Source organism: Oncorhynchus kisutch, linkage group LG14, assembly GCF_002021735.2.
Source record: "Oncorhynchus kisutch isolate 150728-3 linkage group LG14, Okis_V2, whole genome shotgun sequence".
NCBI lineage: Eukaryota > Metazoa > Chordata > Actinopteri > Salmoniformes > Salmonidae > Oncorhynchus > Oncorhynchus kisutch.
This window is the reverse complement of record NC_034187.2, coordinates 48,055,303-48,068,480: the sequence shown is the minus strand read 5'-3', so window position 1 is coordinate 48,068,480 and position 13,178 is coordinate 48,055,303. Positions and strand designations below refer to the sequence as shown.

The 13,178-nt window shown below is 42.4% G+C and overlaps 1 protein-coding gene across 2 annotated transcripts in view; it reads left to right on the top strand.

Annotated features, from left to right (window-relative positions):
* Positions 1-13,178, top strand: part of LOC109903801 (ephrin-A3) — an 81,074-nt gene that overhangs the window by 50,561 nt on the left and 17,335 nt on the right. The window contains exon 2 of one of the 2 annotated variants that reach the window (XM_020500759.2): positions 10,223-10,533. In XM_020500759.2, coding sequence (XP_020356348.1) covers positions 10,223-10,533 — 311 coding nt within the window. Of the gene's footprint in view, positions 1-9,735; positions 10,534-13,178 lie in introns of those variants that run through there. The other variant, XM_031788466.1, reaches the window with a different exon arrangement.

Here is a 13,178-nt window from a genome sequence, read left to right as displayed (position 1 = left end):
CTTTCTTTTGGTGTTTTTCAGAGTCAGTAGAAAGGCCTCTTTCGTGTCCTACGTTTTCATAACTGTGACCTTAATTGCCCACAGTCTGTAAGCTGTTAGTGTCTTAACGACCGTTCCACAGGTGCATGTTCATTAATTGTTTATGGTTCATTGAACAAGCATGGGAAACAGAGTTTACAATGAAGGTCTGTGAAGGTATCTAGATTTTTACACATTTCTTTGAAAGACAGGGTCCTGAAAATGGGCCTTTTCTTTTTTTGTTGAGTTTACTTCCACTGCCATGTAATTCCAGCTAATGCCCATCTTTGTCTTCTTAATATAGTTGGCGGTCCTTGGCGAGCCAGCCAATGAACTGTTCATTGATTTTATTTGACAATTTAACATTTTTGTTTATTGTCTTGTCAAAACACGCACATTTTAACACTTGTCAGGGATGACAGTCAATTACTTATTTACATTGTGGTCCCTTATTTCCATTCATAAGAACCTTGAATCCATATTAGAAGAAAAATAGTCATCCTGCAGCTTAAGTAAACTTGCAGACTATCTTTGTCTGGGTATTACATAGACAGTCAGAATAAGGAACTTACTTTGGAGAAGACCTTGACATAGGTTCACTCACTTCAATGATTTATCACAGAGAATACCTTGAATGTATGTATTCTCTAAGTTAAGTTAAGGTCTTTATGTACCTGCCACCCAAGTCATGGCCCTGAGAGAGCGAGAGATGGAATAAATAAAGAGAGATACCAAATGTTCTTGTGCCAGTCAATTATTTAGGAAGTAAAACATGGTCCATCATTCGCCGCTCTGCTTTTGCTACTCTAAACCTGTATGGCACCGACTCATATCAGGATATAGATTTAGCCGATACTTGAATTTTCCTCAGCACTGCCCCAGTGTCCTCAGTACTGCTCCAGGCAGAAAGAGGCCTTCTCTGGAGCATACATAGTGTTTTTCTTTTCTGCTGTTTCTGTATGTGTATGTTGTAATTATTTTATATATACAGTGATATACAGTGCCTTCAGAAAATATTCACACCCCTGGCATACACACAATACCCCATAATGTTAAAGTGGAAGTATGTTTTTTTTATTCTGCAAGTTAATAGAAAATGAAAAGCTGAAATGTGTTCATTCAATAAGTATTCAACCCCTTTGTTATGGCAAAGGGTGTGATAGTGTTTAACATGATTTTTGAATGACTACCTCATCTTTATACCCCACATGTACAATTATCTGTAAGGGCCCTCAGTCCAGCAGTCAATTTCAAACACAGATTCAACCACAAAGACCAAGGAGTTTTTCCAATGCCTCGCAAAGAAGGGCACCTATTGGTAGATGGGTCAAAATAAGACATTGAAAATCCCTTTGAGCATGGTGTTATTAGTGTTATAAGTACATGGTGTTATAAGTTATTAATTACATTGGTGTATCAATACACCCAGTCACTACAAAGATACAGACGTCCTTCCAGACGTCCGTCCATCTCAGTTGCCAGATAGAAAGGAAACCGCTCTCAGGATTTCACCATTAAAACAGTTCCAGAGTTTAACTCCGAGGATGGATCAAAAACATTGTAGTTACTCCACAACAATTGACAGAGTGAAAAGAAGGAAGCCTGTACAGAATACAAATATTCCAAAACATTCATCCTGTTTGTGACAAGGCACTAAAGTAATATTGCAAAGAAATTAACTTTATTTCCTGAATACAAAATGTTATGTTTGGGTCAAATCCAATACAACACATTACTGAGTACCAATCTGCATATTCTGGAGCATCGTGGTGGCTGCCTCATGTTATGGGTATGCTTGTAAATTAAGGACTGGGGAGTTTCAGGACAAATAATAAACAAAATGGAGCTAAATTTGCATACCGTAGATTTGTGTGTGTGTGTGTGTGTACGTTTGCATAAATCGCTGCAGTTACTCTGGCTCAGACATAAAGTTCACCGTACTCTATTGGGCTTGCTGAGGTTGGCACTGTTGAAGGCCCAGACAATATGAGTAGCATTCTTTTCTCCTTTCTCTCGCTCTCTCTCTCTCTCTCCCTTTCTACTTCTCTCCAATTTTCTCTCTTCCATTCTATCCCTCTCTCTCACTCTCTCTTCCTCTCTCCCTTTCTCTTGCTCTCTCATACTCTCTCTCATCATTCTCCCTCTCCATCCTCTGTCTCGCTCTCTGTGCGAACCCAAAGGAGAGGCTTAAAGAGTTAGGTTTGTGAAAGCTAACACCCCACTGTAGCAGACTTCCTATGAGAGCTGCTGAGGCTCTCACACCCCACACTTCAAAGCTCAGACACTGCTCTTTGAAACCTTAGAAGTAGGTATGGTTCTGTTGTCTTATGGCTTCAGTGTATTTCTTCCTGGGTTTACTTTTTTATTCCTCGGGCTGTTCGCTGGCAATCTTTGTTCTTCTATTTATGTGTTTGTCTGTTGACTGTGTGTGTGTGTGTGTGTGTGTGTGTGTGTGTGTGTGTGTGTGTGTGTGTGTGTGTGTGTGTGTGTGTGTGTGTGTGTGTGTGTGTGTGTGTGTGTGTGTGCGTGCGTGCGTGCGTGCGTGTGTGTGTGTGTCTTACACAAGTCAAATGTAATGGAGTCTGTTGCACATGTTGTTAATGGTTGCCGTTCGTACAAGACCTGCCTTGTCGACTTGATAGGTACTGAGGTGAGACCGGTAGCCTCACCGACAGCACACATTCACAAACATTCTCTTGTCATTGGAGGCTGGTTCGATGTTGACGATGATGTGTTTTCTTGTATACCAACTATGGCAGATATTATTGTTGAGGGGGGACGCCAGAGGGAGGTGCTCATTTTGGAAGTGAGTTGCTCTTTTCACTCTTACATGGAGCAGGCCTTTGCTGACAAGTTACTGAAATACCAGCCCCTCAGTGTCACGCCTGAACAGCCTCGGTTAAAAAGTGCAAGTTTGTGGTGCAGATATTCGGGAGTCTTGGCCATCTACATAGGCTGAGAGTACATGGTCTTCAGATTTCAGTCCTGCATAAGACCGAGGCAAAGCAGCTAACGAGGTACTGCTCCGTGTCAGCAGTAATGGGCAGCCTAGCTCTGTGGAGAAGGAGGTGCTATCTATATCCATAAGTGTCTAAATATCCGTGTCCTTAGAAATGTTGGAATCCTTCTCGAGTGTAATGTGATTTGTGGATTCAAAAAAAGTATTTCATATTTGTGTGTGTGTTTGCATGCGTTAGTGCTGCTAGAGTGCGTCTGTGTGTCCTATTGTGCGCACGTGTCTGTGTGCATGCGTGTCCACATGCCTCCTCCAAGAGTCCTCTTACCCCTTGGATCTTCTACACCGTTGTCTCATCAATGTGGCCTGTAGCCTGAGAGGAGGCATGTCTACAAGATAAGCACTGTGTTCTCGTATGCCTTTGCCGCTACACATGTGCCTGACATTCCCACTGAGTTGGGCACTGTGGAGAATGCACTGTGATGAGAGTCTCCATTCTCTGACAGAACCCATTTACTGTGCGCTCTCAGAGAGCGAGCAGAGTTAGGCTCGTCCACACCACAGCTTTTTGTATTGGTATCAATACAGCTCTTCTGAGAGAATGAGGTATTAGATGAAGAAAGAGAGAGGGAGAATGAGATCTGCTTTTCATCAGGAGGCACTTTGAGAATGAGTAAAGGTGAGACCGAGGCCTTTTAATATCCACTCACAATTAGAGACTCACCTTCAGAGATGGGGCTGTGTCCCAAATGGCTCCCCATTCCTTACAGTGCACTACTTTTGACCAGAGACCGGTTTCCCAAAGGCATCTTAAGGCTAAGTTCATTGTTAGAACATAGGATCCAATAGTGATGAACTTAGCCTTAAGATGCTTTTGGGAAACCGGACCCTGGTCAAAAGTAGTACACAAAATAGTGAATAGGGTGCCATTTGGGATGCAGGCACACTTTCCTTTCATACCTCTGTTGATAGAACATAAGTTATTATAGGCTAGTAGTTCTGTACTTCTAAAGTACACTGTAAAGAATGTACTTCAAAGTCTGGTATTTATTTGTTGTTGTGTGACATCACTTGGTGGTCTTTCACTATCAGCTCTCCACCAATCAGAGAGCGGACAGTTTCCACCTACTCCCTCTATTGGCTGTTTTGCCTGAGATAGTGACTGTCACATGCTGGAATCACTACAGTCATCGGACGGTATTCATTTAGTAGCTCCAATCTGCAGCCAGACCTGGCTCCATTATGGGGACCTGTTTCCCTAATGTGTGCAGTCAGACTGAATTACAGAGACTGGTGGTGTGTAGTGTGTGTAATGTGTAGAGCAGCACCCACCACTATTCTGAGTCATCTCTGAATCATCACTAAAGTATACTCCAGTCAGATCCAGGGCCAATCCCAGACCTGAAAGGCTGTAGCATCTAGCTCTTTTTTTCCCCCACGCGTCAGCATTTATTTTCAGCCTCCATTTTGGATCGGAACACAGTAAACCGTGCGCTAATTACTAGGCTAACCCAATCAGCGGAGGGAGGATTTGCTGGAGACTGTGTGTACTTTTACTTGGAGACGATGTAATGACTTTTGGTGCTAAGGTACGGGGAAAAGCAGCAGAGCCTGTCCCTGTCTCGTCCCGCAGCTAGAGGAGCCTGTCGGTCTTTTATTAGTTAGATGATTGGAGAAATCAGAGGAAGAAACTGATTGTGCATCACTATGTTACTGGTACATTTATTCCATGATTGCACCTGTGTTTCAACTGTAAATCCTTAATGGTGACCTTGAGGGAGATGATTGAAGATGTCATGATGTTTGTATTGGGATTGAATGAAGGTTGTTTGATGGTCAGACTAAGAAACCAACCTGAATGTGAGTGGCATGTATACAGAACAAAAATAGAAATGCAACATGCACCAATTTTAACGATTTTACTGAGTTACAGTTCATATAATAAAATCAGTCAATTGAAATAAATTCATTAGGCCCTAATCTATGGATCTCACAAGACTGGGAAGGGGCGCAGCCATGGGTGGGCCTGGGAGGGCATAAGCCCAGCCAATCAGAATGAGTTTTTCCCCACAAAAGGCATTTTTACAGACAGAAATACTACTGAGCTTCATCAGCTGTCCTGGTGGCTGGTCTCAGACGATCCCGCAGGTGAAGAAGCCGGATGTGGAGGTCCTGCACTTGCACGGTTAGACATGGACAGCGGTTGTGAGGCCGCTTGGACTTGTAATATTATCTTCATTTTCTTCAATATCTTGCAACATTTGCTCACTGATGAATGCAAACCACACCAAATCATGGTCATGTTCTGTTCTTTGATTATAGTTTGGCAGGAATGGTATGGACGTACTGCCAAATTCTCTAAAATGATATTGGCTGTGGCTTATGGTAGAGAAATTAACATTAAATTCTCTGGCAACAGCTCTGGTGGACATTCCTGCAGGCAGCATGTCAACTGCACACTCCCTCAACTTGAGACATGTATGGCATTGTGTTGTGTGACAAAACTGAACATTTTAAAGTGGCCTTTTATTGTCCCCAACACAAGGTGCACCTGTGTAATGGTCATGCTGTTGAATCAGCTTCCTTATATGCCACACCTGTCAGGTGGATTGATTATCTTGGCAAAGGAGAAAAGCTCACTAACAGGGATGTAAACAAATTTGTGCACAACATTTAAGAGAAATAAGCTTTTTGTGGGACATTTCTTTCATTTCTTGGATCTTTTATTTCAGCTCATGAAACATGGGATCAACACTTGTTGCCTTTAAATTTTGTTCAGTGTAGCTACACTAACACTACTAATACTAACAGTCAATGCTGTTACTGTAACAGCAGGGACATGAATGTAACTATAATGAACTATGTAACATAATGAATCATGTAACGGTATTGACCATTTTATGTGTGCGATGGCAATCTCAGACTAAAGTATGAAGTGAATATTAGAGCAGCGGAATAATTTAGTGTGAGTCGTCAGGCTAGGTCATTCAGCAGCGTGCATGTGAACAGCGTGTAGGTCTAGTGATCTACTATTACTAACAGTCAATGCTTTAACTGTGATAGTATTGACAGTGATGTAAAGGTAATGACCATATTGTTTCTACTCATCCACAATGGAGAGGTTTGGTTGGATATGATGGTCAGACAGCAGCCTGCATGTAAACAGCATGTAGATCTACTATTACTAACAGTCAATGCTGTTACTCTTAACAGTATTATTGTCTGTGATGTAACGGTAATGGACATTTTGTTTATGCTCATTCACAATAGAGGTTGGTTTGGTTGGATTTTGTTTAGATCTTCCACTGCAGAACAGGCCGCTAGTTTCTGTCCACTGTGGTCTCTTTCTTTTACAGTATCTTTGTTATTTATTGATAGTGGATGTATTCGCAAAATACTTGTTTTAGTGGTGCAAGGTACAGTGGTGCTATCTTTGTCTTTGTCACTCCCCTCTCTCCCTTGCTCCCCCCTTGCTAGGCTGTCTTCACCAGCTTCTGCCGGCTGTACTAACGAGCAGTGCTTTCACACTCATAGGAAAATGATGATGATACAGCAGAAACGACACAGAGACAATGCACAGCGGGGAGAGAGAGAGAGTGAGACAGGATGAGAAAGAAAGGCACCATCACTCTTTTTTCCCCCTGCACTACTACATCTACGTGTATCCCTGGGGTGCACTACATCTCTGTCTCTCCCTCTGCCTCACTTACTCTCCATTTTATTCACTTGTTTGTCATCATTCACTGTGTTTTCCTCTCTTTGTCCTGCTTAGATTCCCCCACTAACCCTCCTCCGCTTCCTCCTTTTCTCACTTTCTCTGTTGTTAAATCTTCCTCCCTTCTCCCCACCCGTCCTTGCCCCACCACCTAAAGTGTCATGGGTCACTAAGTGGACTGCTTATACACTGAACAAAAATATAAAATATGTAGGTCCCATGTTTCATGAGCTGAAATAAAAGATCCCCATAAATGTTCCATATGCACATAAAGATTATTTCTCAAATGTTGTGCACAAATTTGTTTATATCCCTGTTAGTGAGCATTGGCAAGATAATCCATGGCGTTGTGTGGGTGAGCGGTGGGGTTATGGTATGGGCAGGCATACACTACGGAAAACAACCACAATTGCATTTTATCGATTGAAATTTGAATGAATAAAAATAGAGGCCCATTTTTTTTTATGTATCTGTGACCAACAGATGCATATCTGTATTCCCAGTCATGTGAAATCAGGGCCTAATGAATTTGCTTCAATTGACTGATATCCTCATGAACTGTTACTCAGTAAAATCAATACAATTGTTGCGTTCATATTTTTGTTTTGTATATAAGCCTGTGATTCAACACACCTACAAAGCATCCTCTTCCCTCCTCTGACTCTTTCTGTGCCTTTATGACAGAACTGTGATCTAACATTCTGTCCTTGTGTTATGTGTTATGCGTAGTGTGCTACTAAAGCTTCGGTGTTCAACACTCACTCACACACACCCACATGCACACATGATATACACACCCACTTGTAAATGCACACCCTCACTCATTCCTTTCTGCCTATTCTCTCAATGACAGAAGCTCCTTTCCCTATGTATTTATACCACATTTGCATCCAAGCTTCCCCGTCATCACATTCTCCATCATTCCTCTTCCTTTCCCTCTTTTACTATCTCTTACTCTAGTCTCCTCTCTCTCCTCCCCCCCTCTCTCCATCTCATTCCCTCTTTCTCTCTCTTTCCCCTCTCTCATTTTCTTCCCTCCCGTCTCTCCCACTCTCTCTAAATATAGTCCCTTTGAAGCATGGCTGTGTTTCTTTTTACAACACTGCGAGACAAAAATCTGTCATCCAACATCTGAGAGAGGAGTGGGGTACGAGCGATGAGATAAGATTGATGCCAGGGAAAGAACAGTGGTTAAGGGATATGATATTCTTCTCTCTCTGCATATGTGTAATGCAAACAAAGAGAAGGGAAAAGACAGAGGTATCGATTGTGATAGAGAAAAATACCCAGAAAAGGAGAAATGTTACTACACTATAATGAGAGGGAGGGAGAGAGAGAGCGAGGTGATCCTCATTTTGTAATTGAATAATAATCTCCCTTGAGACCTGACCTAGTATCGTGTCTGTGCGAATGTGCATGTGTGTGCTTGTTCATTCATGTGTGCGTTTGCTCATTTTCTGTGTGTGTGTGTGTATGTGTGTATGTGTGTGTGAGAGAGAGAGAGATTGTAATTGAGAGAAAGAGTGCGAGAAAGAAGAGGGTGAGAGAGGAAACCCTAGGGCTGAATGCAACGCAATACTGCCGCCTAATGTTACATAGTAGTAAATACCGCTCTAGTTGTTGCAGATTTCCCCTGCCATTTATCCTGACACAGCTAAGGATATCTCACATCTAATCAATTGTCCTTTCCATCCCTTCAAGATAAGCATAATAAGTTTGTATAATAATACTTTGTACAATTATGATAATGAGTGTACAGTTGAAGTCGGAAGTTTACATACACCTTAGCCAAATACATTTAAACTCAGTTTTTCACAATTCCTGACATTTAATCCTAGTAACAATTCCCTGTCTTTGGTCAGTTAGGATCACAACTTTATTTTAAGAATGTGAAATACCAGAATAATAGCAGAGAGAATGATTTCTTTCAGCTTTTATTTATTTCATCACATTCCTAGTGGGTCAGAAGTTAGTATTTGGTAGCATTACCTTTAAATTGTTTAACTTGGGTCAAACGTTTCTGGGTGAGCTCCTGACAGAGCTGGTGTAACTGAGTCAGGTTTATAGGCCTGCACACGCTTTTTCAGTTCTGCCAACAAATTGTCTATAGGATTGAGGTCAGGGCTTTGTGACGGCCACTCCAATACCTTATCTTGAGAAGTTGTTTCAATATGTCCACATCATTTCCCTTCCTCATCATGCCATCTACTTTGTGAAGTGCACCAGTCCCTCCTGCAGCAAAGCACCCCCCCCCCCCCCCCCCCCCCCCCCACACGCACACACACAACATTGTGCTCCCACCCCCGTGCTTCACAGTTGGGATGGGTGTTCTTCGGCTTGCAAGCCTCCCCCTATTTCCTCCAAACATAACATTGGTCATTATGGCCAAACAGTTCTATTTTTGTTTCATCAGACCAGAGGACATTTCTCCAAAAAGTACGATCTTTGTCCCCATGTGCAGTTGCAAACCATAGTCTGGCTTTTTTATGGCGGTTTTGGAGCAGTGGCTTCTTCCTTGCTGAGCGGCCTTTCAGGTTATGTCGATTTAGGACTCGTTTTACTGTGGATATAGATACTTTTGTACCTGTTTCCTCCAGCATCTTCACAAGGTCCTTTGCTGTTGTTCTGGGATTGATTTGCACTTATCGCACCAAAGTACGTTCATCTCTAGGAGACAGAACGCGTCTCCTTCCTGAGCGGTAATGACAGCTGCTTGGTCCCATGGTGTTTATACTTGCGTACTATTGTTTTTACAGATGAACATGGTACCCTTATGACATCATTTTCTGAAATTTTCCAAGGTGTTTAAAGACACAGTCAACTTAGTGTATGTAAACTTCTGACCCACTGGAATTGTGATACAGTGAATTATAAGTGAAATAATCTGTCTGTAAACAATTGTTGGAAACATTTCTTGTGTCATGCACAAAGTAGATGTCCTAACCGACTTGCCAAAACTATAGTTTGTTAATTAACAGAACATTTGTGGAGTGGTTGAAAATACGAGTTTTATTATTTTATTTTATTTTACCTTTATTTAACTAGGCAAGTCAGTTAAGAACAATTTCTTATTTTCAATGACGGCCTAGGAACAGTGGGTTAACTGCCTTCAACTGTACATAGTATTGTTAACTGACATGCTATTGGGTAGGATGTTAAATCATGTCACCTCATTTCCTCACCTAAGGCTAAAGCGTTGACTTAATACACACGCACGCACACATACTTCACATGTCCCAACCCTAGACTGACCTTCGGTACCTTCTAACACACTGGTACACTGTGGTCGCCGTGGGTGCATGGGACCCTTCACATGTCAGGGTATCCCTCCTCCCTGTGGTAGAAGAGCTACATGTCTACAATGGCATGATCTCCTTCCACCTCACTGACCTAGACTATGTCATGCTCATGGGAATAACAGTAGGCTTGAAGGATTGGGTATTATTTTTCTTCTCTTTTTTTTCTTTTCTTTTTGTCTTCTTCCTTCATCTCCCTCCACCTTTCTCTTCTTCCTCTCCAACCTCTCTCGCCAGTCTACGGACGGAGGGCTACACGGTGCAGGTGGCGGTGAACGACTACCTGGACATCTACTGCCCACACTACAACACTACCGCCGCCAGCCAGCGGGGGACACTGGAGCGCACTGTGGCCGAGCAGTACGTCCTCTACATGGTCAGCTACCGCGGCTACCGCACCTGCGACCCCCAGATGGGCTTCAAGCGCTGGGAGTGCAACCGGCCGCATGCGCCCCACGCACCCATCAAGTTCTCTGAGAAGTTCCAGCGCTACAGTGCCTTCTCCCTGGGCTACGAGTTCAACGTGGGTCATGAGTACTACTACATATGTGAGTGGAATATTTCTATTTTAAGTGTATATAGAAGTCCACTACCAGTCAAAAGATTTAGAACACCTACTCATTCATTCTTTATTTTTACATTGCAGAATATTAGTGAAGACAAACTATGAAATAACATATATGGAATCATGTAGTAACCAAAAAAGTGTTAATCAAATAGCCACCCTTTGCCTTGATGACAGCTTTGTACACTCTTGGAATTCTCTCAACCTGCATCATGAGGTGGTCACCTGGAATGCATTTCAATTAACAGGTGTGCCTTCTTAACCTCTCTAGGCTAGATATGACGCTTACCGTCCCACCTGACCAACATCCAGTGAAAGTGCAGGGTGCCAAATTCAAACTACAGAATTGTAAATATTTAACATTCTTGAAAATACACATGCAATATGTCAAAATAAGGCTTAACTTCTTGTTAATCCAGCCATGGTGTCAGATTTCAAAAAGGCTTTACGGCGAAAGCAAATTATGCGATTATGTCTATTTATTTGGCGAGTTTGATCCAGAAAAACACCGGTTCCAACTCGCGCAACATGACTACAAAATATGTAATAAGTTACCTGTAATCTTTGTCCAAACATTTCAAACAACTTTCCTAATCCAACTTTAGGTATTTTTTAACGTTAATAATCAATACAATTTAAGACGGGATAAACTGCGTTCAATAGCAGATAAAAACAAAGTGGAGCGAGCTTTCAGGTCGACTCGACCCTCGTTCTGAACAGCCCTACTTCTTCATTTCTCAAAGGAAAAACATCAACCAATTTCTAAAGACTGTTGACATCCAGTGGAAGCGATAGGAACTGCAAGCAAGTACCTTAGAAATCAAGATCCACATAGAAAAGAGAGTGACCTCAAAAAAATTATTCCTGGGTGGTTTGTCCTCGGGGTCTCGCCTGCCAAATAAGTTGTTATACTCACAGACATCATTCAAACAGTTTTAGAAACTTCAAAGTGTTTTCTATCCAAATCTACTAATGATATGCATATCCTGGCTTATGGGCCTGAGTAGCAGGCAGTTTACTTTGTGCACACTTTTCATCCGGATGTGAAAATCCCGCCCCCTAGCCTAGAGAGGTTAAAAGTTAATTTGTGGAATTTCTTTCCTTAAAAGAGCGCCCCCTATATCCAAGAAGTTAAAGCATTTGAGCTAATCAGTTGTGTTATAGCAGAATATAGCCCTATTTGGTAAAAGACCAAGTCCATATTATGGCAAGAACAGCTCAAATAAGCAAAGAGAAACAACAGTCCATCATTACTTTAAGACATGAAGGTCAGTCAATACGGAAAATGTCAAGAACTTTGAAAGTTTCTTCAAGTGCAGTCGCAAAAACCATCAAGTGCTTTGATGAAACTGGCTCTCATGAGGACTCCCACAGGAATGGAAGACCCAGAGTTACCTCTGCTGCAGAGTTATCAACCTCAAAAATTGCAGCCCAAATAAATGCTTCACGGACTTCAAGTATCAGACACATCTCAACATCAACTGTTCAGAGGAGACTGTGTGAATCAGGCATTCACGGTCAAATTGCTGCAAAGAAACCACTACTAAATGACACCAATAATAATAAGAGACTTTCTTGGGCCAAGAACCATGAACAATGCACATTAGACCAGTGGAAATGTGTCCTTTGGTCTGGAGTCCAAATTTGAGATTTTTGGTCCCAACCGCCGTGTCTTTGTGAGATGCGGTGTGGGTGAACGAATGATCTCTGCATGTGTATTTCCCACCGTAAAGCATGGAGCAGGAGATGTTATGGGGTGGGGGTGCTTTGCTGGTGACACTGTCTGTTATTTATTTAGAATTCATGGCAAACTTAACCAGCATGGCTACCACAGCATTCTGCAGCGATACGCCATCCCATCTTGTGTGGGCTTAGTGGGACAATCATTTGTTTTTCAACAGGACAATGACCCAGCACACCTCCAGGCTGTGGAAGGGCTATTTATCAAGGCGAGTGATGGAGTGCTGCATTATTCTTTTTACCTTTGTTTTACTAGGCAAGTCAGTTAAGAACAAATTATTATTTATAATGATGACCTACCCTGGCCAAACCCAGACGACGCTGGGCCAATTATGCGCCGCCCTATGGAACTCCCAATCACTGTATCATGTGATACAGCCTGGATACGAATCAGGGACTGTATTGACACCTCTTGCACTGAGATGCAGTATCCTAGACCGCATCAGATGACCTGGCCTCCACAATCCCCCGACCTCAACCAAAATGAGATGGTTTGGGATGAGTCGGGCCGCAGAGTTTTTGATACTGTTAACCATGAGATTCTCATCACAAAATTGTCCAAGTTCAACTTTTCCCCTGATGCCTTGAGATGGATGAAATCATACCTTGAAGGCAGAACTCAGTGTGTCAGAGTGAGCAATAAGCTGTCGCCCACTCGTAGCTATGATGTGGGCGTGCCCCAAGGGTGAATACTGGGGCCCCTCCTGTTCAGCCTGTACATTAATGATCTGCCTTCTGTCTGTACTGGGTCTGAAGTTCAAATGTATGCAGATGATACAGTGATATATGTGCATGCAAAGAGCAAACAACAAGCTGCACAAGAACTCACTACTGTAATGGTCCAGGTTACAAAGTGGCTCAGTGACTCGTGTTTGCATCTCAATGTGA